This window comes from Scylla paramamosain, chromosome 6, assembly GCF_035594125.1.
Source record: "Scylla paramamosain isolate STU-SP2022 chromosome 6, ASM3559412v1, whole genome shotgun sequence".
NCBI lineage: Eukaryota > Metazoa > Arthropoda > Malacostraca > Decapoda > Portunidae > Scylla > Scylla paramamosain.
Window position 1 is genome coordinate 25,727,760 of NC_087156.1, and position 25,624 is coordinate 25,753,383.

A 25,624-nucleotide genomic window follows, 5' to 3' on the forward strand; every position below is an offset into this window, starting at 1 on the left:
AGGAAGAGTGGGAGCCGAATGGGATGTGAGAAAATGGAAGAATGAGATAGACAAAGAAGTGAAATGTGTGGGACTGAATGAATGGAAGAATGAGATGGAAAGAAAGAAGACCCTGGAATGGTACAAGGAGAAAGAGGCCCCGAGGTATGAAAGGTGGTATGATGGAAGCCTGGGCGGTGATCTTCTCTTCCGAGCGAGGGCACAGTGTATGGATGTGAATGCAAGGAGTTACAGGTGGTCTGAGTCCCGCAGCAAAGTGTGCCAGATGTGTGACATGGGAGAGGATGAGACGGTGGAACATGTGGTGCTGGAGTGTGTGCAGTATGCCAGAGACAGGAATGAGATGATGCAAGTGATACTGACTGAGTTAGGGCATGATAGGAATGAAAGAGTGGAGAAGACAGGAAAGGAATGGATGGTGTTGTTGCTGGGACTGTGTAGAGAGGCCAATGAAAGGATGATTGAGGCGGTGAAAGAGTTTCTGGAGAGAATGTGGCGTGCCAGGTGTATGAACAATTAGGATAGAGGATGCTGTTCGTTTCTCTTTTTTTTTCCCCTTTCTACAGGAGTTGCCGATCCAAAGGCCTGGCTCAGGAGTGATCCTGTGCCACCTGTACCATCAAGATCAAGATCAAGACCACAGATCTTCCTGCAGAGGACAGGACAGCTAACCAGAATGTGACTTGCTGAGCGATCCATTGCCAACAGTTTTGGGGCAGTAGTGGATGGGGCAGCACAGCCACAGCAAATCCCCAACAGAAACAATTGAGGAGCATGTTTAGGTAGGCAGTTGTTGGTCATTGAAAAATAAATTAAAGAAATACAGGTTATACAGCACCATTGAGTGATTGAGGGGACGATCAGCAGAGAATGAGTGCAAAGACTGTGTGATCTTTCACAAAGCGAATGAAAAATTCAGATATAGCTGGGAGAGAAGAGCGTCACGCTGCCAGGGGAAGTCACACTTGTTAACAGTGTCTAGTCAGTTTTTAATAAAGTAGACTTCATATTAGTTTAGAATCCTAATTCTAAAGAATTAGAGATTTCTCTATAGTTTCTGGTTAAATTTGGTTTTCAACTAATTTTCACTTTAAATATTCTCACACTGACAGACAAAAGCATTATTTCAGTTAAGTTTGTTCAAATTAATCTCCTATATATAATTTTTGTTGAAGTCAGTAGCATTTTTTAGTTACTTCTTGTATTAGTAAAGAAACATAACTAGAAATTTTCAGGGAAAAAAATCAGAATTTAAAAACCAGTATTATTAGAAAAAAAAAAAAAAAAACAGTCTAACTGGCATGAAAAAGAACTGCACCACTAGGAAGCAGACATTTTCTAAGATATTTTTTTTTCTGTACACTTTCTGCTGCAAATTACTTCAGCATTGGTGCTGATAGGGAATTTCCCTAAACATACAGAATTTTTTTATTTGTAAAGGTTCTTGATGGTCGAAAGTGCCGATTTTGCACGTTCTAGATGGGGTTAGATTAGGTTAGGTTTAGTTAGAAGTTAGGTTTGGTTTGGTTTGATTAGGTTAGGAATGTATCAGTCATCATATTTTAATGCCTATGAAACAAAATAATCCAGTAAGGAAAATCTCTCTGTATTAACCCATACAATGTTGTGCTTTGTCAGACGTAGGGGTTTTGTCAGGTTGCAGTTTTTTGTATACTTTTTATTTACCTTGTAAAATGAGATAGAGATAACAAATTGTTTCATATATATATATATATATATATATATATATATATATATATATATATATATATATATATATATATATATATATATATATATATATATATATTCTCATGTTATGAATGGAAGTGTGGCTACCATAAGATGGATTCTTGGGCTTTTTCCCTTCTCAGAGCTCACAATATTAGACTAGGGATGTAGAATTTTATTTTTTTATTTAAATATTAAAAAAAAAAAATATTTTCACCTTCACATACATTATCCACAATCCTATAGTGTGTTTGATAAATACCTATAAATAAACTGGAGTTGTACATTCAACAAAATGGTTGGATGTACATCTGGCAACATCTCACATCTCAAGGCTGTGGTTTCTACACACACAGTTCTCAAAGAAAAGAGAATACCATGAATTTTCTGAATTTCAGTTTTTCTTTCCAATTATCTTGAAGTCTTGTTTCTTATTTCTAATGCCTTATTGATTATAGATTTGAGAAGTAACACCCTAGGAAAAAGTAACTTACCTTTTTGTGCGATGATTTTTGGGGAAACACAGCAGCCTGCCCTGTGTAGCTAATTCCGCAACAGTGTCAGCGCACCAAAACATTTATAACCAAAATCTTTATCCCTTTCCAGTATTGTAGCTTTCAGTTGAATTTTATTTCATTAATATTATATGCATGTTGACATAGGCATTGAAAAAACAAAATAATCACCAAATATGTCTCAGTTCCTACAGAAATATTCAGTTTATAACTAAACCCAAAAGATAGGTATGTATATGAAAACTTTCATGCCTGCCTTGTCAAAATATTCTTTGTTACTGTTTGTGACAAGTTTTATACATACAAACAAAATTGAAGGCTGTAATATGGCTCAAAAATTAGATTGTACATACATGTACTAAACACTTCCCTAAGAGGTACATACACATACATACTACACACTGTACATGTTAAGAGAAATTTTTAGAGAATTTCCTTAAACAGGTGATTTTTCTTAAGGCCTTTCAATGGGTGAGAGTGATGATTTCGTGTACTAGGCATCAAAATACAACGATTGATGCATTTCTCATTACTTGACATCAGACTGGGTTTTTCTCTAAGTTTACCAAAACGTGAATGTTAAACCAGAAAATACTCATCCATAAAAGTAAAAGTCAACAAAATTAAGCCTTTGAGTTGTAACACCTAACCTCTCCTAGCCTTACCAAACCAGATGTAACTTAACTTTTAAAGCAGTGTATAGCAGTAACCACCAGGTAGTTGTGTGACAGCAGATTATTGTGTGACAGTTTGGTGATTTTTATGTGACAGTTTGCTGATTGTTATATGACAGTTTGCTGGCTGTTATGTGACTTAGTTGATTGTTATGTACCAGTTAGCAGATTGTTGTGAGAGTCAAAAGATTAATTATTATGTGCATAGGTCGGTGTTATCATGATAAATTATTGCAATAATTTATTGCAATAATGATATCAGGTTATTGGTTATCCTATAAATGTTTTTCCTGCATTATTAATTCATTGGTATCGCCAATGCTTTTGGTTCCAAACTGGTGATAAATGTTCATTTTAATTTTTGGAACATGAGCATGTTGAAGTTTCAAATTTTCAAAATCAAATGTATTTATTTTACTTAGAACAGTACTTTTCATTAGTGAAGAGATAGAATAAATATTGAATTTTATTTTTTTCTAAGATTTTTCAGTTTTCTAAGCTGAAGATAAAAATAAAGATTTAAATTTATAATCTTTTTATTTAAAATATCAATATGGTTATTGCTGGTATCAGAATTTTGGATTTAGTAATTTATCAGTTATCAGTTATTGGACAAAAAATTTATCGCCAGTTATTGATTATTGTTTATCACCAATAAAATTATTGTTATCAATATATCAGTTATCTTGATAAATTTTTTCATTATCATGGCCAGCTATGATTACATGACAGTAGATTAAGTGACAGCTTGTTGATTAGTAGGTACCTACATTGTTTTGCAGCACTTGGGTCTTAGGACATTGTTATGTGGCAGTTAGGAAATTGCAACATGGCGGTTAGTATATTGTTACATGCCAGTTAAGAAGTCACATGACTGTTAATATATTGTTAAGTGGATGTTAGGAGATTATTATGTGGCAGTTACAAGATTGTTATGAGATTGTTGCATGGCAGTTACTACATTGTTACATGGCAATTAGGAGACAGTCATGTGGTAGTTAAGAGATTGGGTAAATATTAAGAAGAGACACGTAGCCCTATTTCCTATTGTTTTCGGCTTCTACCCCTTATAATGTTGGGGACATGGTGGGAAATCGGGGTTTTTGGTTGGGGAAAGCTAAAATAGAGGCAAATAATGCCTCTCACCATCAAAAATAAATAGGGAGCTGTCTCTGCTGCTGCTGAGGCCCTGTTTCATAGTTACTGGTTTAGTTAGGTTTAGTTAAGCTAGGATGCTAGCAGCAAAAAAAAAATCAAGAACATGGTGGTCATTACAACAAGAACATCAGCAGTAGTAGGAAGCTCCCTATTTATTCTTTGGTGGTAAGAGGTGGTACTTGGCTCTATTTTAGCTTTCTTCACCCGAAAAGCCTGCTTTCCCACTAGGCCCCCAACACTGTAGGAGGTGGGAGAACAAAAATAATAGGAAATAGGACTGCGCAACTCATCTTAATATATACCAGAGATTGTTATAAACTGAGGAGGTAGATGGTTATGTGACATTTAGAAGATTATTACTTGGTAATTAACAGATTGTTATGTGGCAATTAGGAAACTCGTACAGTATTGTTGCATTGCCATTAAAAAATGTTACATGGCAGGAAATTATTACAAAATTGTTGCATGACAAAATTATTATATGATAGGAAAGTTATGTGGCAATAGTGAGCTTGTCATGTGGTAGCTAAGAGACTTACAGTGCATTCTGAATATATTTATGTGGTAAAAGATAGTTGCATTGCATGTGGAATATTTATGTGGCAGCTGTATTTTGTCTGCCTAACCCTAAAACCTGCTTTACCACAGGTGTGTGCCATGTGGAGGAAATTGGGGAGATAAAGAACAAAGGCAGATTATAAGATTCACATATTTTTAATACTCACTGGAAAAATGTCTTCATGTAGTGATATGAAAAAGGAAATGGTACAGTGATATAGAAGATTGTAGATGAAGTATATGGGAAAAAAAAAATAGTAACAGTGCAACACAGAAAAAGAAGCAAAAATAAAGGACAAAAGAATACAAAGTGATAGAAGCCACAGGAAAACGTCCTTGACTCCTTGGTGCCAAAGGAAGCATCATGGCTCCTGCTAATATTGGTCCCCTGAAGAATATGCTACAAAACACTATTGATAATCTTCTGTTAGCAGAGAAAGAAATTGAAGGTATGTATATTTTTCTTCTGTTTATATTTACATACACATGAATTCCAGAGACCTTTTCACTCATCATGTACTAGATCTCATCCTGAGCTTTTTGGACATCATATCTTAAATGTAATTTACAGGTAACAGTTATTGTATATAAATTACTTTTTGGGACACTTTCATTGAGGCATGTGCAAGTGAGATTGGGAGTGAGAACTGTGAGTCTTTGTGGCCTGGTAATGAGAGTGAAGAAGAGGAGTGAGAAATCTTCTGGAATTATGTTAGTAATTGTTTGTAAAATTTTGGAATGAATGTAATGCTTGGATTGGGAATGTAATAGTTGGTATGTATGGTGTACCTGGAAAAAGATAAAGATGGATAAAGAATGATTAGATTATGCAGAGTGAGAATTGGTGACTAGGAATACTTTTAGAAGGGAGGAGAGTTTTAGTGAGGCAGTGATTGTTTATTTTATGGGGATGTGTCTGAAAATGTAAAAGAAAGATTGTTGGATGCAAGAGTGTTGTGAAGGGAAGATGGAAGTGTCTTTGATTGTCATGAATGAATGAAGAATTATGTTCTTCATTATGAAACAGTAAAAAATCATTTTATTATAAATACTGGAGATGGACATGAGTGGAGATTGAATTAGCCTTGACAGGCCAGAAGGGTAAGCCTCAACCAAGTGGACCAGAAGGTATATCATTGCCTGTTGTTTTGTCTCATATTTCTGTGTCCTGTCACAGCATTACGTGACTGTTGCCTAGTGGAGGGAAAGTTGAAAGGAGGTTTTAGCAGATTTATTACTAGAAAGTTTTGAAAATAAGCAACTGGTAAAATATAAGAAACTGGTGCTTGGGATGTAGTGAAGGTGAGACCATGGCAGTATTAAAAAAAAAAAAGTTCTGGAATGTTCAGAAGGTTTGTGATGCAAAAAGGATTGGTGATGGGATGGGGAAGGGAGGCAAATGATGAAGCAAAAATATTAATGTGACTAGTTGATTAGAGGCATACCTATGATGCAAGGCTGCAGAGAAAAAAATGAGATTTCTTGTGAGATATAAAGAGAAATCAAACCAGAAGAATTGTGTATGATGCCAAGCTGAGTGCTAATAAGAAGTCATGTAGAAGATTAACAGAAAAGTTCTAGGTGAATGAAAATTTTTTTTGAAAAAGAGATAAAGGAGCTGTAAAAGAGAAGTATAGGGAAAGAAAGGGGTTGAAAGCAGATGTTGTTGGGAGACAGACAGAGGATAACTGAATGTGAAATAAGATGGGATGCCTGATATTGTTACAGTATATATATTGTAAGGAATAAATGTTAAGAGACTCAAGTAACTTATTAATCATCAAAGAGGAATTGGAGGAGGTGAGAAGAGGATGAAAGCTAGGAAAGCTGCTGTTATTGATGTGACTGTTGATTAGTGGTTGATAATTTTGCTGAATGTATGTTTTATATGAACAGTCAAGTTTCCATAATGGGCAATATTCTAATGCTAATTGCATTTAGTGTGGGGATCAGCTTGCTTTTAAGTCATAATCAAACACGGGAATGGGCTGCAACAAGTCACAGAGAAATCCATAACGTGGAGAGACATTAACGTTATGGAGAATGAGTGCACTGCCGCTGCCATACACAGTGATGCAAGTTTAGCGAGATGAAGGGCAGGCTCCAGCCAAAGCCACCATACACAGTGATGCAAGTTTAGTGAGACGAAGGATGGGCTCCAGCCAAAGCCAGCATACACCAGGGCATGTAGTACTCTATGGTATGGTATTTTTATCATAATTCATACCACAGATCTTTACCATACCGTAATTTTGTACCATACTTGAAAAATCCTTTTGTACTGTACTAGTATAATAAATTATCATACCATAATTTTGTACTGTTTCTGTATTTTTTTATTTATTTATCTTTTTATCTTTATTTATTTTTTTACATGTTATAGATACAATGTAACATTCATTGGAGATGGAAAGAAGGATAGGTCTGATCCACAGTCCTGGGTTCCTGGACCACTGGGCCTCTGGCTATGGATGGACAGGTAGGGCCATGGCTGGAATTAACATCTCAGTGAGGTGGCCTCAAGTCACCTCATTAAACCTCTGCTAATCCTATAGGCTCACACACCTCAATGACCTTGGCAGTGGCTGGTGGCATTAGCCAGTGGATGGCTGCATGGTGGTCTGGCTAGCCACTGTATTCACTTAGCTGGGTACAGAAATGGTACGATTAATTAGGAAAAAAACATCATACTTTCGTACCGTAATATTATACCAAACCGTACTGTACTACATGCCCTGCCTTACACAGTGATACAAGTTTAGTAGTAATGTAGTAGTAGTTATAGTAGTATCATTGTGTGTGTGTGTGTGTGTGTGTGTGTGTGTGTGTGTGTGTGTGTGTGGTGCCATGTATGAGGACAAAGATTTCACACTTCAATCATCTGAAGGAAGAGCTGGTTTCTCTCTCTCTCTCTCTCTCTCTCTCTCTCTCTCTCTCTCTCTCTCTCTCTCTCTCTCTCTCTCTCTCTCTCTCTCTCTCTCTCTCTCTCTCTCTCTCTCTCTCTCTCTCTCTCTCTCTCCCCATAAATCAGGGGTCAACCTATACTTGAGATTGACATATACTAAAGGAAATATGGTACTTAATGCTGAGCTTTCAGTGAATTGAGCAAATTTGGTGCAGCCACCTGATATATGTCAAATGCTTATCCCATCCACACACACTGGGTAACATCACCCTGTCACATCCTTTGATATTATTGACATTAGGCAGGACGGGAGTGAACCTTGATGGATATCATAAATGTCCACTTGGGTGTTACACAGGGAAGTTATGAGGCTCTGTCCACACTGGTGTTTTTGTTACACAGCAGAGTTATGTTATGATGTTCTGTTTGTGTGTGTGTGTACCTGACTTAATGCTCTGTTTGCTTAACACAGAGAACTGCTTTGTGCTTTTGGTTTATCATAAGATTCCTTGTGGTCTTAAAAGAAAACTTGATAGCTGCTGGAAATAAAAACATGATTGTTTAATAAGGAAGATAACAGTTAGCCACACAATAACTAAGCTGGACTACAACTGGCAAGTTACTGACCAACTGAACTTTCTGCTTCAATGTGTGACCTGTGACAGTTGGCAGGATTACCAGGTCATGTCAGTTTAGTTAATTTTTGCCGAAATTGTTCAATATTTGCCCTTCAAATGCAGTTAATCTTATGATGGTAATTGAAAAAAATCTAAAAAGTGAATGTCAAAAGTAGTCTGCATTTGTGCACCTGGCAGCAACTGGAAATGATCATTGAGGTTGGACATTAATTTCCATCTTATGTGCTCTGTCAACTCATATGTACACCTGAATCATGATCAACATAGTGTTTATACAGGAAGTAATCCTAAACAGAAAAATGCTTTATGGTGTGCTGTGAATTAAATAATGCATTTTCTAGATGTATGAGCATAGATTCCCACTGTCCTTGGTGCAGTGCACTTTTTGAATGCTGTTCTCAACCTCGTTTTGAACTAAATTCTGAGACCATGAGCTTTGAGACCAGAACAAGATCAAGACCATGGTACATGAGACCAAGACAAGATCAAGACCATGGTTTATGAGACCAAGACAAAATCAAGACCATGGTACTGTACATTAGACCAAGACAAAATCAAGATCATGCTTCATGAGACCAAGGCAAGATCAAGACCATGGTACATGAGACGAAGACCATATTAATCTGGCATCAAGACCACTCCAAGACCAGTCTTGAGACCTACAACACTGGTATAGGCATTGACGTGTGTCAGTCCTGATCACTGGTGAACCATCCACAGGAGGAAAGAGAAGACCCAGCAAATAAGATAGACCAGCTTGACCTACTGTGGGTTGTAAGAACAAGTCTGTGCTCTGCCAACATAAACTCCATCCATTGTCACCGCTGCAAGGAGTCAACCACTGGGTGTGTGTGCTACAAAACAGGTCAGGAAAGCTGTCAAGACTCCATTGGTGAAAACAGGTTTGGAGAGATGCAGGCTTGTTTATACCATGCATGGCTGCAAAGTATGTCATTGAAGGCAGCAAGGCTGTTGTGGTTGTAACAGTAGAAAGACTGTTTACTGCTTGAAACAGAACAACAACCAACAGACACTGTTTCAATGAGGAAACAAGGACCGGAGGACAGCACAGAAGATTAAACCAAAGACAGACAACATTCTCAAGAGAGGAGGGGTGTGTGACCCACCTGTGATTCTACACTTAAGGAAAAACACACAGACCTTCTGATAGTTATGTCAATTAGGACCATCCAGTATCATTTACAGAAAGACCCATGGGGTCACTAACTCAGTGAACTACTAAAAAGTTTTTACTTACAGAAGGCATAAAAAGGAATATCTACACTGGGCATCAGAAGAATGGAGGAGAGTAATGTTCAGCAATGTGAGCACCTTCCAGTTGGTGAGGATAACTTTGAAGGTCATGTGTTAACCAAAAAATTTGTTGTATTCTGACCTTAGGTACACCATTGAGGTATTAAAACACCCTGACAGTATGATGATGTCTGGGTCTCTTTTGGATTAAAGGATGGTGGAGTTCTGTATTATCTTCCAAAAGAATGTTACCACGGAGGGAAACAACTCTAATAATGTGTTAAGGCTTGAGTCTTCTGAAAGCCATGAATGCACAGTTTTTCATGCATGATTATGGATCAAAATCTACAAGTCAAAAAGTTCCTGGATGATAATGGGATTGATGTTTTTGGATTGCTGGGTAATTCTCCTGATCTGAACCCTATTGAAAATGCATGGAACATAATGGAAAATGAAGTGGAAAAGCCAGATGCACAAACATCAAGGACCTGAAGAAGACACTGATGAAGTTGTGGACAAGCATGAATGTCACCCACTTCACAAGTCTTGCTGATTCAATGCCATGCCAATTGCAACAAGTGTCAAAAATTAAGGGAAGCATGAATAAATAGTGAACATTAAAAATACATATTTGCAATAAATTTAATGTATCTCAAGTTTTTATGTTGTATTCTCTAAATTTTTATATGGACATTTAATTTGTGGTCCCTTTACTTTATTGGGAAAGTAATAAAGTAAATATAATTATGATTTTTGAGGTATCAGGTAACTGCCCTTAGAGGAAAGTAACAATTAATTCTGGGTAATGACTGCTATTGTGTTTAGTGGGGAACTGCCGTGGTGAAATTAATTTGGTGTATTTAATATGGGAATTAGAAACTTTGATGTCTACTTGGTACGCCTGATGGTTTTGGCTGGGAGAAGAAGATTGGGACTGGTGGTGGTGGTGTGGATAGTGCTCCCTGCACTGAGGACAGGACTTATTCTAAGGTGTTGTATGTTAAGTTTGCTCAAGTGTAGGGTCTGGCCGGGTTTTTTTTCTATCTAGAGTTATTTAGCATTTTGTGTACTTGTAACTGGATTAGGTATATTGGTGGTAAATTGTTTTACTTAAAGTTGTACCTGTGAAGCCTGTTGGCAGTTGGTGATATCAGGTTTAGGCGTGATTGTGTGAATCGCGAGTAGTGGTGATAGTGTTTTGTGTTTTTCCATGTATTAGGCTAAGGATATTAGATGTAAGTGTTCTCTATACATTTAACTATACAAAAAACTCACGTTTGTTGTATTCTCTCATGAGTCTTACTGAAACAATAAGGGTTGGAGTGTGAGCTGAACCTAAGGAAATTTTGTCTGGTTTTGTGTCTGTGCACCATACATAGTCCACCCTTGCCTCCTACCTTGCTGGAGGAGTGATGGCATAACAAAAAGCTATATATATGTGTCATATAAGCATCTTCCTTTTCTTAATTTTTCTTGTTTGCTCAGACATGCAGATTATTATGACCATTGTTTGGGAAATATATGTGTATTTAGACATTGAATATGTTTACATGAATTGATTTTTACTTTTAGGAAAAGTTGGACACCATGCAGATGAGGGATTTCATCTTGGTAAATTTTGGACTGACATCAGTGAGTATAAAATCTTTGTCATTGTATGTAAGGAAAGTTATTACATATTTCAGGAATTATCAATTTGGCTTTAGCCAGAATTAGAAGTAGTCACTATAATATTAGAATTCAGAACTTGCAAAGTACAAGCCTCACCTACAGTGTTCAGCATTGAATTAGTCTGCCCAGGACAAAGCTGATTGATTTAGCGTCAAATTTTGCTCCACCCTTAAGAGGGACCTGAATTCATGTCAGTGCACTAAGCTGCCAATACAGAGTGGTGTAGTACAGTAGTAGGAGCATAATGCACTGGCACAATTTTAGGTCCCTCATATGCCACGCTAACATGAAGCGAATTGATTTGATTCAGTTCATGAATTTAATTTAATTGATTCGCTTGGTGTAAACATGACCTTAAGGATGAAGCAAAATGTGACACCAAATTAGTCAGCCTTGCCTCAGGTAGACTGATTCATTATCAAGCACCATATTCTTCACTCAAACACTGGTGTTTGAGGTTAATGACAGCAATTTTTTTTTCTTTTTTATGTTCCCTCCTACTTTCTCCATCTATATTTTTTATTCATACCTGGCTGTTGTGTTTATATATGCATGACTTAGTCTCATACCCATGCTCTTGAATCTTCAGAATTTGACAAAATTCATCAGTACTGTGTATATTTCATCTAACTAGAGTCAGTGACACTCGTGATTAGAACTTCCACCGACGTGAGCGTCACATTGCACAAACTGGCAACTTGCCCCTTCTCAGTCTGAAAAAAATCTGCTGGGAGAAAATAACTACATAGCAACGTAGGTTAGCCTCTCATATGTTTTTGAAAGCACAGAGTAACTGATTCAATGTTAGACATATTGACATAAGTGAAAGTTATCTTTTTGTGACCTCTCCTTGTTTTGGCTAACAAAATGGCTGTGTTTGTTTTAAACAAAGTGTTCTTCTGAGGTGAAGTGTGATGCCTGGAAAATATACAGGTCATGATTACATAGTACAAGTAAGTTTCACTGGAATGGTCAAACAAATTTAAAACTACGCCACATAACTATTGGCAATGAAGTGACTGAGTGTGTTGGTGAAGAAATGGAGTGATGAGGGACAAGAGGATGTGCCTCATCACAAACATGGTGGTGGGGCACCCCAAAAAGTTTGCTTTTTTAGTTGTTTTGGTGTAACCTGAAGATGTACCTGTAACTGTCTCTTGATACCATGTAAAGTGTTGCCCATAGACCCACCAAAATGGAGGTGCCTATATCAGTGTATTGCCTTGATTTCCTGTCTTTGTAAGGCTTCTGAATATATCCTTAACAGGAAAATTCTTAAGAATCTATCTATTCATGATCTTTCTGATTATCAGTTTGAATTCCATAAAGGTCAATTCAGTGGAAGTCATGCTTTCCTTGCTGAATCTTAGTCATTCTCTCTTAGGGATTTAAGTTAAATCTTTGCTGTTACTATTTACACACACATATATATATATATATATATATATATATATATATATATATATATATATATATATATATATATATATATATATATATATATATATATATATATATATATATATATATATATATATATATATATAATTTTTATTTTTTTTTATCAGGAATAAATCTAATTCATAAGCTTCCCTTGCAGTCTTTAATTACTACCGTACATTTCAGTGAATAAGGTGGCACTTGAATCATCCTAAAAAAGACAAAAAAGTGGGTCGTCCTATATGTCAGATAGAAAAACAGTGACTTTAAAATTTTATGCAAAATACCATTGTAATATAGATTTGAATTGTTTTGACTTTATATTACAACTTTTGGGGAAGTTAAACATAGTAAAATAGGAATCCACTCTGAGAAAATGTGCCGAAAGGAAAACACTGGATGGTGTAGCCATATTGAGAGGATGAAAATTAGTGTTTGTAAAGAAATTCTACCTATGTAAGTGAAGTTAAAGGTACTGTTAGGAAAGGAAGGCAGTTTAAAAAAAAAATGGAAAGAAAAAGAATGAAGGCATGTATAAGTGAAATAGGTGTTAAAGTAGGCCAGATGCCTGAACAAGCAAGAAAGGAATGTGTGGAGAGGGAAAGTTGAAGGCTTTTCTGCTTTGAGAACACTGGAGGGAATTAGGTGTCAGATATAGATAGAATAGACAGGTAGATAAATATCTGATGAATATTTCTTCTATTTTCAACAGATACAGTAGCAAAAAAGCTTTCCTTTGACTGCACAAAAATTTGTATTTGTTTTGGGAAGTCTCCTGTTCCCACACCCAGTGAAACTTCAAGTAAGCTGCTGATTCTCCTTCATTTGATATAACTTGTGTATGTATATAGTTTTGCCATCTTATGTTATTATATTAACTGGTGATTATTGCATAATAAATATATATTCCGTAGGTCTCCTGACTTGTGTGGAACAAGCTGTGCTGTCTTTAGTCTCTGTGTTTCACAAGCTTCCTCTCACTCTGGGGATCACCCTTCACACCCATGTCCAGTATGAAGTTGTGAAAGCAGTCCAAGCAGTTAAGAATCTTTTGAAAGTTATCAAAGATGAAGGAGCAGAAGCAGTGTGAGTTGCTAATTATTTACAATATTTTTAATGATTGTTTCATATTCTATATATGAGTATGATGAGTATAATAATGTGCTTGCATTTTGACATTATAAAATTGATGGGTTTTGTATGTTAAAACAGATGTCGGTATTCAACTGGTGTAGTTTGGGAAGGATGTCAGTACCTAGAAAATGCTTGCCTGGATAACAAGTCAGCTGTTCTGTTGGGAATGAAATCACACAACAGCATGGTAGCAGATGCCTTCAGAGAGATTTCAGAGGTAAGCTAGTGATATTTATAAATTAATAATTTGAGAAGCACAGTGATCTTTGGTAGGGAGCTTGGCCTATTAAAAGTTATTTAAAGAGACTGGAACATCATACTAAAAAGTGTAATGCAGTGCTACTGTGAGAGGTGGCTTAACAGAAGACTTGGGGCTTTGAGTGTCAAAAAAGTAATGAAATTAGTTCCTGTTGTTCTCCGTAATTGTACCTCTGTGCTAATCCTTGCCAGGTCAAACTCTTCCAGTTTTGCATATCAACATCTACCTCTCCTTTCTACTGGAAGTTTGCCTGCATTCAGCCTGTTCCTTAAAAAGAATGACTGCTTCAAACTACTGTTCTATTACTTTAATATCCTCTCTCTCTAATTTTTTTTTTTTATCCATCATCAACAGAAATAGGGAGGGAGGAATGAGAGCATTTGCAGTGCTGGTGTTATTGTTACATACTGCCAGAAATTTTAATTCCTGATATGTCATCATAGACTTTGCAGAAATCTCATATTTGAGTGCTTTCTTCACAGAAAATATTGCATACATGTTTTTAATTTTTATAATTCATTTAAGGTATATAGCTTGTCTTAAGATAGCCTTACAAAATAGTTAAAAGGTTGGTTTGTGGTTGACTGTAATGGGGGCTATGTATGACTTTGAAAGAATATGTACATTGGGTTTATACATATCTATGAATATTTTTTTATTTATAATTCTATTTGAATACTCATAATGGTCACCAGCAAAGGTGTTGACAGAAAAAAAAAGTAAGATTTCATTGAAGAGGTTATGGCTTCCAAGGACAGAGGCCACACAGGCAAAGGAATAAATTGAGGAAAGAAGCTTAAGTTATATATACAGGATCCATTTATTATCTGATAAGGTAATGCATATCTATAATACTAGTATTTAAATATTAGAGACATAATGCTATTTATATTTCACAGTTATCAACTAATATAACCATTGCTTGAATTTGTTAGATATAGGATAAAAAAAAATAATTACAACCAAGGAGCTACATTAATATACTTCTCTGTGTGAACTCATACCTTCATAAAGTTGTAAATGTATGTCAAATCAAAGCAGTCAATTTAAATGATATGGAATGCATTTCATGTCTTGGTCTGAACTCTGAAACTCCCTGCTAGTAGGCATACAAGTGGTTGCAAATGTACTTTGCCATGACTCGCTATATATGTACTGTGGTTGACCACAAATCAGACTCTTAGAGAAGCACGAATAAGAGTAAAGGGTGCTAGTAATATCAGAGGATGGGTTAAGTTGCCATCTGTAAAGAGTGAACCAAAAAGGAGAAAGTGGTTTTGTTTTGGCTCTATGGAGACTGTCATACCTCACACCTGGCAGCAATCAGCTTATTATTATTATTATTATTTTTTTAATAACTTTGCTGGTGACCATTGAAAGTACTTGAATATAAATATAAATAGGGAAATACCCATAGATATGCATAAACCCGATAAATATTCATCCTTTGTTGTATATTGCCTTCATTAGAGATTCCACTAATCAACCTCACAATTATTTTGTTAGTGTACTGTAGTGAATGAAAAATAAAAAAAAATATTATGTAATATTTTTGTGAAGAAAACAGTCTAATATGAGGTTTTTGCAAAGTCCATGACAATGCATCATGAATTAAAATTTCTGGCAGTATGTAGCATATGCAGCCCTAATGCAAATGCCCTCATTGGGAGGTATGCTTGCTTGGTTGCCATCTCCCAAAAGTTAGTAGAAGAGTATTCCAATAAACTTGGTCAGTGTAGATCTGGAAGTGTCTTCATAGTTCAAGCTATAAGATGGTAAGGTAGTTGACGTATAGTACAATAGAGCATAGATTAAAGGAAGGTATGTAGAATGAAGGCCGAATACCCAAATTTCAGGTAGTGGAGAGGACTTGCTTTAGAGATGCTCATGATTTAAACAGTATGGATAGTGAAAGTTTATATAAAAGGTTTGGTATAGCTTTTAAAGATAAGGGAACAAATTCTGAAGTGGTGAAAGTGGTCAGACACAGCATCCTCAAATGATTTGGTAACTTGGAGAGAGAGAGAGAAATTAAGTGACATGCACAGGTAGAGTGGATGGTGTGATGTGAAATTTTTACTGGCCATAAAATGAGAGAGAGAGAGAGAGAGAGAGAGAGAGAGAGAGAGAGAGAGAGAGAGAGAGAGAGAGAGAGAGAGAGAGAGAGAGAGAGAGAGAGAGAGAGAGATATGCATGAAGAAAGTGTATGAACATGACTACCTTTGTGAGGGAGTTCAAAGAGTGGATGTCAGAATAAATTACATCTAAAGTTGATTACTAGTAAATTCTGATGACATGAGATAATATTGCTGTGTGACAGCCAATCTATCAAGTTGTAAAACATGAAAATTTCCCTAAAAGCATTGATCACTTCATAGAAAATCTCCACAAGGCTGTAGATTTAGATGGCCCATAGGCATTAGCAAGGCTCTTAGACTACAGGGCCCATGTTCTTGAAATGAAATTTTAAATATGAAATGAGTCTTAGCTATGGAATGTGTCATGGGGAAGAAAAAATAATGCATTTTTATCATAAATTGCTTGCCTGTCATAAATCCATGCAGCTGCTAAGACTTGGTTGACCTTGTTTTAGCACAGCTAATGATAGACAATCTCACTGGGGAGATGGCTGCCTCACAACAATGACATCCCTAAGAAAAGATTAACCAAAAAGATGTTCTGAATATTCATAGTGATCCAGAACTCATCAGAATAACTTTTCAGTAGGAATAATTTAAAAGGAAAGAGGGACTTTGCCTCTGTCCAGTTAACCTTGTGAGGGCATCTGGGACTGAGGAAGTGGAAGATTCCCACCTCCAACACAGATCATGTAGGAAATGTAGTCTGTTATAAAAGAATGAGTGATTTTTCCTTTGTTTCATTATTCAGTATAGACTTCCTGATATTGTTCTTGTGTGTGGTTTCAGTTTCTCATGTGCACCTGCTGTGCCTCAGTTCTAATGGTTTACAGTGTGGTTAAGTATTACTAAATGAGAGTCTTACACTCTAAAAAAACTGCTCTATTTTTAAGGTTTTCCTTACATTTTATTTCTCACCATTGTAAAGCAACTCAAATGGTTGTTTATACTGAGATGCTTCAACAGGATCACATTTAATTTAATATTTCAAGGAATGGATCACTATTTTATCCACTGTCTCTTTCCCTAACATATAAAAGCACAGAAAATGTCTATAAAACATAAGATGTTGTAAACAACAGTTTTAAATTTATCTTTTAGTATTTCAAAACAAGTAACCACTATGTATGGTAAGACACTTATGATAAACTTATGACAAACAACTTCTGATGTTCTGAATTATGATATACATTTGTCATAGCTATGACACATTTCATATCTTTATGAAGAATAACATTTCCGTGTTATTGAGTGACTGAACCTTACCCTTTTCTGTGTTGTTTGGCATGAAGCTTTCATGAAGTTTTATAAAACTGTTCACAGTGAGGTACTTGGCTTACAATGTATTTTACTTGTGTGTGGGCTATCTGACCAAAAAAAGATATTCAACATTTTTACTTAGCTTATGATGGGTAACTTGTCATGTGACCAACTCATCATTTGGGTGAGTACAAAATTTGTTATTTTTTGTGACTATTTTAGTTAAAGGTGCACACTTGGTTATGTATTGTAGAGTAAAAGGCATTGTTTATACATTTTTTACCAAAGATTTTAAGTGAAGAACATTTTTTGAAGTCTTGCCATCAGACAAGTCTTTGCTTCCAACAGCAATTTTGGAATTGATTATGGTATGCCAAGTACTCCAGTGTATTATATGCTACATATTATTTAAAAATATGTATGTACACTGTTAATTTTTTCTTCCTTCTTACCATAAAACATCAATAGGCATTGGAAGGGGATGGATGTGGGTGGAACTGTCTGATTGATGGAATTGAGGAGATAGAAGACACTGACAAGTGGACAGATGAAGACAAAGATCTCATTGGTCCTTCAGTCAACCTCATCAAAGCAGCAAAAGTAAGTGAAGCATGACATGCAAACTGTTTTTATGCATATTTATTTGATTTGCCCTTTTGTGACAAGAACCATTTTCTGCTTTAAAATTTTAATGATTTCAGTCTTTCTGTGGAATGAATTGTTAAGTGCCACATAAAATTAAATACAGGTAGGTGATACAAATACTGGTGGCTGGTCTTTTAAAAAATGAGACTTATCATCTTTTGCATTCTTTTTGTTTATATATATATATATATATATATATATATATATATATATATATATATATATATATATATATATATATATATATATATATATATATATATATATATATATATATATATATATATATATATATATATATATATCGATTGGTTTCAGGAAACCAGAAGATATAAAAAAATTATAGAATTTTTAGAAAAAAAAAAACCACATCAAAATAAGCACATTTGCACTTCTGCATTTGAGGTAGCACAGCAAATATACACGGTACCTTCCTGAGTTTCGTGGCCTAGTCCTAAATTCTTACTATCCTGAGTTTCATGTTGCTTTGACAACTATAGATCACATTTAACTACTGTTGGTATCATGCATACATATAGGAAACCATAAGTCAGAGCTCTCTCTCTCTCTCTCTCTCTCTCTCTCTCTCTCTCTCTCTCTCTCTCTCTCTCTCTCTCTCTCTCTCTCTCTCTCTCTCTCTCTCTCTCTCTCTCTCTCTCTCTCTCTCTCTCTCTCTCTCTCTCTCTCTCTCTCTCTCTCTGAAACTAAGAAGAATCCTAAGGATTGCTAAATAGAATGAGACGGATTGAGAATGAAAATGGAATTATGTATATGAGAGTGAGAAAGGATGATGTGAAAATGACATGAATGAGGGGGAGAGAGAGAGTGAGATATCACTCCCTAGTCCCTTATCTCTGACAGATAATGGGGAGGTGAGGTTGACAGAGAGGAAGGTTTGTTAGGTTAGGTTAGGTTAGATGAAGGAAGGTAGAGGAAAGGAAAAAAAAGGGAGGAAGGGACAGGTGCTGGATAGGTGAGCAGCGTCTTGCAGAACTGATGAGTTAGTCTTGTGAGTTTTAGTTTGTTTTTCCAATTAAATTTTTATTAAAATTTAAATGCTTCCATGAATGACAATTTTGTCTTCCCATTTTTGGTTTGTGATTCCAATTAAATATTTATCAAAATCCCAGAGCTCGCATGAATCGCAAGTTTGTTATGCCAGTTTTGGTTCATTATTCCAATAAAACATTTATTAAAATTTCAGTGTGTTATTGCAGTTGTATGAGGTTTAGTCAAAAAATATCCAAGTTTTCGCCAAAAAAACAGGTAATATTAAAAACTCAGAATTTTTATTTATTCTCCTTCAAAGTATTCACCTTTGGAGTCTACACATTTCTGCCAGCATTCCTGCCACTGTTGGAAACATTTCTGGAAATCACTTTTTGGGAAGCTGTAAAGATGTGCTGTTGAATTTTGCGTAATATCCTTTGTTGACTGAAACCTTCTCCCATTAAGTGTATTTTTGAGCTTTGGGAATAGCCAGAAGTCACACAGAGCCAAGTTTGGGGAGTAGGAAGCCTGAAGATCATGTAGTGTGTTATGCTTGATGAGGGATGCTTGGACGACATGGGCAGAATGAGCGGGTCCGTTGTCATGGTGGAGCTGCCAGCTCTTTGCTGTCCATAGGTCGGATTGTTTTCTTCTGAAGGCACCACTTCAGCAGGCGCTTTGTCAAGTGGTGCAGCATCTTTGTCGTCGTCATTGTCTGTAACTCAGTGGCGGGTTTGTCAGCAGAGGCAGCTACCCTATGTAGGGACACACTTTCAGGGTTGAACCTCCTTTGAAATTTGTCAAACCAGCCTTTGCAGGCATTAAATTCAGGAGATGCTGTTGATGGTCTTGGTTCAGGGTTGTCTGGGTCGTTGTTACTACCATCCGTAAACTTGCTGTACAGCTGCCTGGCCTTCTCAAGGATAGTGTTGGCATCCAGTGCAATGTTGTTCTTCCTGTAGTCACTGATCCAAAGGGCTAATGCAGACTCTGTCCTTACAATGGCCTTATTGTTGGAAGCTACCACCCTTTTTGTTGCCTTGTTAAAAGTTGCTTTTGCCATTGCCTTCATATTTCGTTTTGGTCTTCTTGATGTAGTGAACGGTAGATTCATCGATGCAGTAGTGCATACTCTGCATATATTTTCACTTCCTTAAGCATGTTGAGGAGTCTCACCTCTGCTATAGTAAGCATCTTCCTCTGGCACTTGGGTTCACTGCCAGAAGCCTTAGAAGGTGCAGAATATTTGGATGACATTGTAAGACTTGAAATAAATTTGCAGTTTTACACACATGCAAAACAACACCATACAACACAAATTAAGCCATGTCCCACGCCTCCCAAGTTTTGTTTTCCATACAGTATGTGCAATTCTTTGTTTACTCATATATGGTACACTACATATTTTCTTTTAATGTATTTTAATTGATGTGTCATACAGTACAGTACTTTACTGTATTTTTATTTTAATTTATTGATTTATTTTTTAGGCAAGAAAATGCTTATTTTACCATGGAAATAATTGAAATAAAAAAAAAGGTATAAATACCTATTGGCCACAGAAACCCATGATATATTGAGAATGTGAGTTTGCAATATAAATTTACATACATTAGCCAGAAAACTCTGCAGAATACTGAGGGTGCGATAGGTGAACCGTGATATGGCAAGAGATTACTGTATATGGTCATTTAAGACATGTATTGCAGTCTAAGTAAATGGCAGTGAGTCACAACCAATGGCACTCACACTAGCCATTTGTGTTTAGTAGACAGCAAAACATGCCCTAAACTACCACATATAATATTCACTGTTGTAAAACAAAAAAATTATAAAAGTAAATATAAATATAATTAACTCTTTAGTTTATTAAATGATGGTTGAAGACTTGTTTTATTGTCCAACTTAGTGGCCCTTGTGGCAGATGGCACCAGCACAATGCAGCATCATTGCAGTTCTGTCTATCATGCTATTTTAAATGCATCAGCAAGTTAATTAATATTTTTCTTAATTCACCTTTATGTAAATAAACCTATTGTTATACAGTAATAGGGTACTCTACAGTAAGTAAGATAACAATGTCTCAGAATATGCCTATAGTCCACATGAGGAATGTTTCCTTGAACAAATGCCTTCCTTTAGGGAAACAACATCTTTAATGCAGCCAGTGTTATCAATATATAGATCACCATTATACATATAGTGCTTTAGAAAAAAGTTTATGCATGTTTTGTAGTTTAAACTATCTTCTTTGGTTTTGACATGAAAGGGAAATTTTAAAAATTCTTTTGGATGAAGGCTGTTGCTCTGTGATCTATGACTATTCAAAAAACATTTCTAAGTTAGGACACCATTTTGTTGAGCACTACACTTCTAGACTCTTCCATTACATATTTATAAATACAAGAGTACGGGGCTTACTTACTAACGTGCCATATCCTGTAGGACGTCGGACACCATGGTTTGCCATAGCTTCCTGTCTTTAGTTGCTTGTATCAACTGAGCTGCAGACATTCCTCCTCCAGTCACTTGCACCAGTCCATCCATGTACTTCTGTCTTGGTCTTCCTTGTGGTCTCTTGCCTTCTATTTTACCAGTTAGAGATAGATGTTCCAATCCCTCTCTTCTAATAACATGGCCCAGGAAGCGCATCTGTCTACTCCTAACTGTACTCATCAACTCTCTTCCAACATCCACCCCTTGCAACACTTCTTCATTTGTTCTTCTTTTTGTTCAAGATATCTTAAGCATCCTCTTCCAGAACCACATCTCAGCTGCTTTAAGTCTTTGTTCATCTGCCTTTCTCATTGTCCAGGACTCACAGCCTTACAACAAAACCAACCATATAAAACATTTCACAAACCACCTTCTTGTACCCATCGATACTTTAACATTCGTCACCAAGTTTTTAATCTTGCCAAATGCATTCTTTGCAAGTACTATTCTCTTCTTTATAGCCATCTCGCATTTCCCATCACATGTGATTGTGCTTCCCAAATAATTAAAGTTGTCTTTGTTTGAGGGGTTCTGCATCAAGTAATATATTTATTTGTGGCGGTTGCTCTTCTTTTGATACTACCATCACTTCCGTTTTCTTTTTGTTAATCATTAGGCCTCTCTGTCTGCTTGATCTATTTGGTGTGTTAACCAGGTCTTGCAGTTTATCTTGGAATTCCACCAGCAGCACCATATCGTCTGCATATCTTATGTTGTTGATGTTGGTGCCTCCCCACTTTTACTCCTTCCATATCTCCTAAATCCCTCATTATAATTTCACTGTAGTAGTTGAAGAGATCAGGGGACATCACACATCCCTGTCTCACGCCTCTCTATGCTCTGCGTCTCCGACTCTTTATCCCCTACTCGCACTGCTGCTTCTTGGTTCCAACATAAGTTATGTATTAGTCAAAGATCTTTACCATCTATTTCCAACCCTTCCAGCATTCTCATAAGGTCTACATGTTTAACACGGTCGAACGCTTTCTCATAATCTACAAAGCAAACATAAAGATCTTTCTTCACTTCTATTAATCTTTCCATCAACATCCTCAGAATGAAGATCGCATTTCTCGTAACTTTCTCCTTGTTGTAACCACACTGTTCATTTCCAATCTTAGGGAGTATTTTATTCCTCATTCTATCTAGAATGACTTGTAAAATTATTTTTGTTACCTGACTCATGATACTAATTGTGCGATGTTTATTGCACTCAAGAGTTCCCGGTATCTTGGGCAAAGTAATAAAAGTTGATTTTGTACATCTGTGCTATTCTCCCCATTCTCATATACTTGCCTAGCAATCTCTGTTAACAGGTCTACACCATATTCATCCAATGCTTCCAACATCTCCCCTGCTATCCCATCATCTCCTTTTGCCTTTCCTTTTTTCATTTTCTTTAAAGCTGCCTGCACTTCTGCCTTCATTATCGGTGGAGCCTCCCCATTTGTTGTTCACATCAAGGGTTTCTGCCCTATTGTCACTGAATAATTCACCTATATACTCTGTCTACATTTCCAAAATTGCATCTGCTTCCATCACTACTGTTCCATCCCTCTTTTATTCCAGTGCTAGTTGTTGTTTTCTTTTTGTATGTTATCTCCACTTTTCATACATCAGCTGTTGGTCCCTTTTACCCAGTTCTTCTATCTCTTCACAGTTGTCGTTCATCCATATTTCCTTTGCCTCAATACATTTTCGATGAATTTGTCTGTTTAGTACATTATACTGTTCCTCATTTCATCCTTTCATCCATCATGTGCAAAATCTCTGTCATCCATGGTTTCCTTGCTCTTCTTTCTCTCTCTCTGGGATTAAATTGTTTCCTTCTTTGATAGCTTTTCTAAATTATTTCATTTTTGTTCTGCTGTCTGTTCTCTTGTGCATTCATCTTTCAGCTGTTCACGGGGCTGCATGCTGGAAACCTCATATCTACAAGCTCTCATAACTCACATGGTTTAAATTGAAATATGTATGTTTATGGTTTACTAATAGCAGTACTACTACTACTACTAATAATAATACGAAGAAAGGCAGAAAAAAAGGAAAGAAAGAAAGAAATACTTAGTTCTTGATATGCAATTGTTTACATTATAGATTTTGGCATTGTGATTGGCTCATATCTCTAAAGGCAGTACAGAATCTAGGCTGTGATTGGTTTGTGAGATATGAGGTGCTCGCAAGATGTGACTGGGACTTTTGAGCAAAATGAGTTATGAGGTGTTACCAATCTCGTAAATTTGGTTTGAGTATACCTGGTAACTTTCATCATGGACGCCTTGGAAGTTCCGAGCTGGTAAGTACTTGTGAGATCGGATATTATTGGAGTTGTGAGTTTAGTTTGGGTTAAGATGGTAAGCTGTTCTTTCTGAAATTGTGAAACAAATATTATTTGCTTTTGACAACTGCAATGAGTGTTCCAGAAGAAACTTCATGTATATTACCTCTTCACGTCTTGTCCAATCATTAACTTTTTTTTTTTTTTTTAAGTACATAAAGTGTAAGTATTCCTATTTGATAGTGGCTTTATGTTGAACATTTGCATCCTTAATTTTACATAAGGCAGTTGGTGCATAACCTGAGAAAGAGTGTACAAATTTTTATATATATCGTAGATGGAATTTAATTCTTCAGATTCTGTATAAACGCTTGATGGCTGCCATTGAGAAGAATGGTTTGTGCAATTCTGTTGATGTGGTTAAGGAGCTTGACCAGCTGTATGAAGAGTGTGGCTTGATTAGCAGCCAAGTGGATGTGTTGGTACAAGATCTCTACCCTCCACTCTCTGTGTCGAGCATGGAGGAACAGGTTAGTGGCAGGGGCTGTTAGTTTCATCCATCATTACCATAAATTTACAGGTTACTCAAAGCACATAATTTAGATGAGTTGCTTGAAATGAATTTATAAAAATATAGATTAAGGAATGAAGACACTGAGATTGAAATGTTAAGAATGTGTGCCCATAAGTCAGTAATGTGTTGAAGAGCAGTTTTTACTATATATATTAGGATTCAGTACATATACACATCTTGTTTACAGTCACACCACCTGGCCAACAGACTTCATGCAGTTCTCAAGACTTGTGTCCAGAGTCATGTCATAGGGGAAACTGAACAATCTCACATAGAATTCATCCAGAAGGCTATTGATCATAATTTGGATTGCATGGGGGAAAAACTAAGCAAAAGATAAAGTAGTTTTTCATTAGCTGGAAACATACATGCATCCTGAGAATTTCTGCTGCTCACTGACAGTTAAGGGTGAAAGAGCTTGGTTGTAGGGAGAAGAAAATCTCTCTCTCTCTCTCTCTCTCTCTCTCTCTCTCTCTCTCTCTCTCTCTCTCTCTCTCTCTCTCTCTCTCTCTCTCTCTCTCTCTCTCTCTCTCTCTCTCTCTCTCTCTCTCTCTCTCTCATTTTATTTCTTGTATCCTTAATAAGTTAATAAAATTGCCTTAAATAGAAAAAAAAAAAGATAGCTTGCATAAACTATACAAGATGTCCCACATTTGGACTTATGCCTGGATTAAAAAAAAAAAAAAAATCTTTCTTTAACACAAAAACTGTAAACCTAGTTCCTGTCCAGCTAGTCATATGGAACAGGTACATATTGTGCATCAATAGCTTAATATTGATAATATGAGTATCATAATAAAAGACTGAAAATAGCTTTAACATGTTTTGGTGATCAGTCACTAGGCACCGATAAAGTGCATTAAAGAAAAGACAGCAGTGGTGACAGTAATATTTGGCCCACAGTCTTTTAAATTAAGTTCTGAAACTAAATATATTTTCATTTCATGTCATCTGCACATTATTGAACACTATTCTAATGTCTCAAACTACTGTCCTATTGCTTTAATTTCCTGCCTATCTAAAGTTTTTGAATCTATCTTCAACAGGAAGATTCTTAGATATCTATCACTTCACAACCTTTTATCTGATTACCAGTTTGGGGTCCATCAAGGCCACTCTACCGGTGATCTTGTGGCTTTTACTGAGTCTTGATCATCTTCTTTTAGAGATTTTGGTGAAACGTGCTGTTGCATCAAAAGCTTTTGATAGAGTTTGGCACAAAGCTTTGATTTCCAAACTACCCTCCTATGGCTTCTATCCTTCTCTGTAACTTGTTGTTGTTCTCTTTTGTTCTTCTCTGTAACTT

The 25,624-nt window shown here is 36.2% G+C and overlaps 1 protein-coding gene across 2 annotated transcripts; it reads left to right on the plus strand.

The window, feature by feature from the left end:
- The first annotated feature begins 636 nt into the window (after positions 1–636).
- Positions 637–25,132, plus strand: LOC135101505 (cyclin-D1-binding protein 1 homolog). 2 transcript variants are annotated; one of them, XM_064005564.1, is made up of 9 exons: positions 637–782; positions 4,727–5,085; positions 11,006–11,065; positions 13,257–13,346; positions 13,459–13,630; positions 13,757–13,895; positions 17,804–17,935; positions 24,101–24,274; positions 24,506–25,132. In XM_064005564.1, the coding sequence occupies exons 2-9, from the start codon at positions 5,001–5,003 to the stop codon at positions 24,656–24,658; spliced, it is 1,005 nt and encodes a 334-aa protein (XP_063861634.1). In that variant the 5' UTR covers positions 637–782; positions 4,727–5,000; the 3' UTR covers positions 24,659–25,132. The 2 variants fall into 2 exon arrangements, with proteins under 2 accessions (XP_063861634.1, XP_063861635.1); XM_064005565.1 differs by lacking the exons at positions 637–782; positions 4,727–5,085 and adding an exon at positions 7,018–7,115 and having other exon boundaries at positions 24,506–24,834.
- The last annotated feature ends 492 nt before the right edge of the window (positions 25,133–25,624 follow it).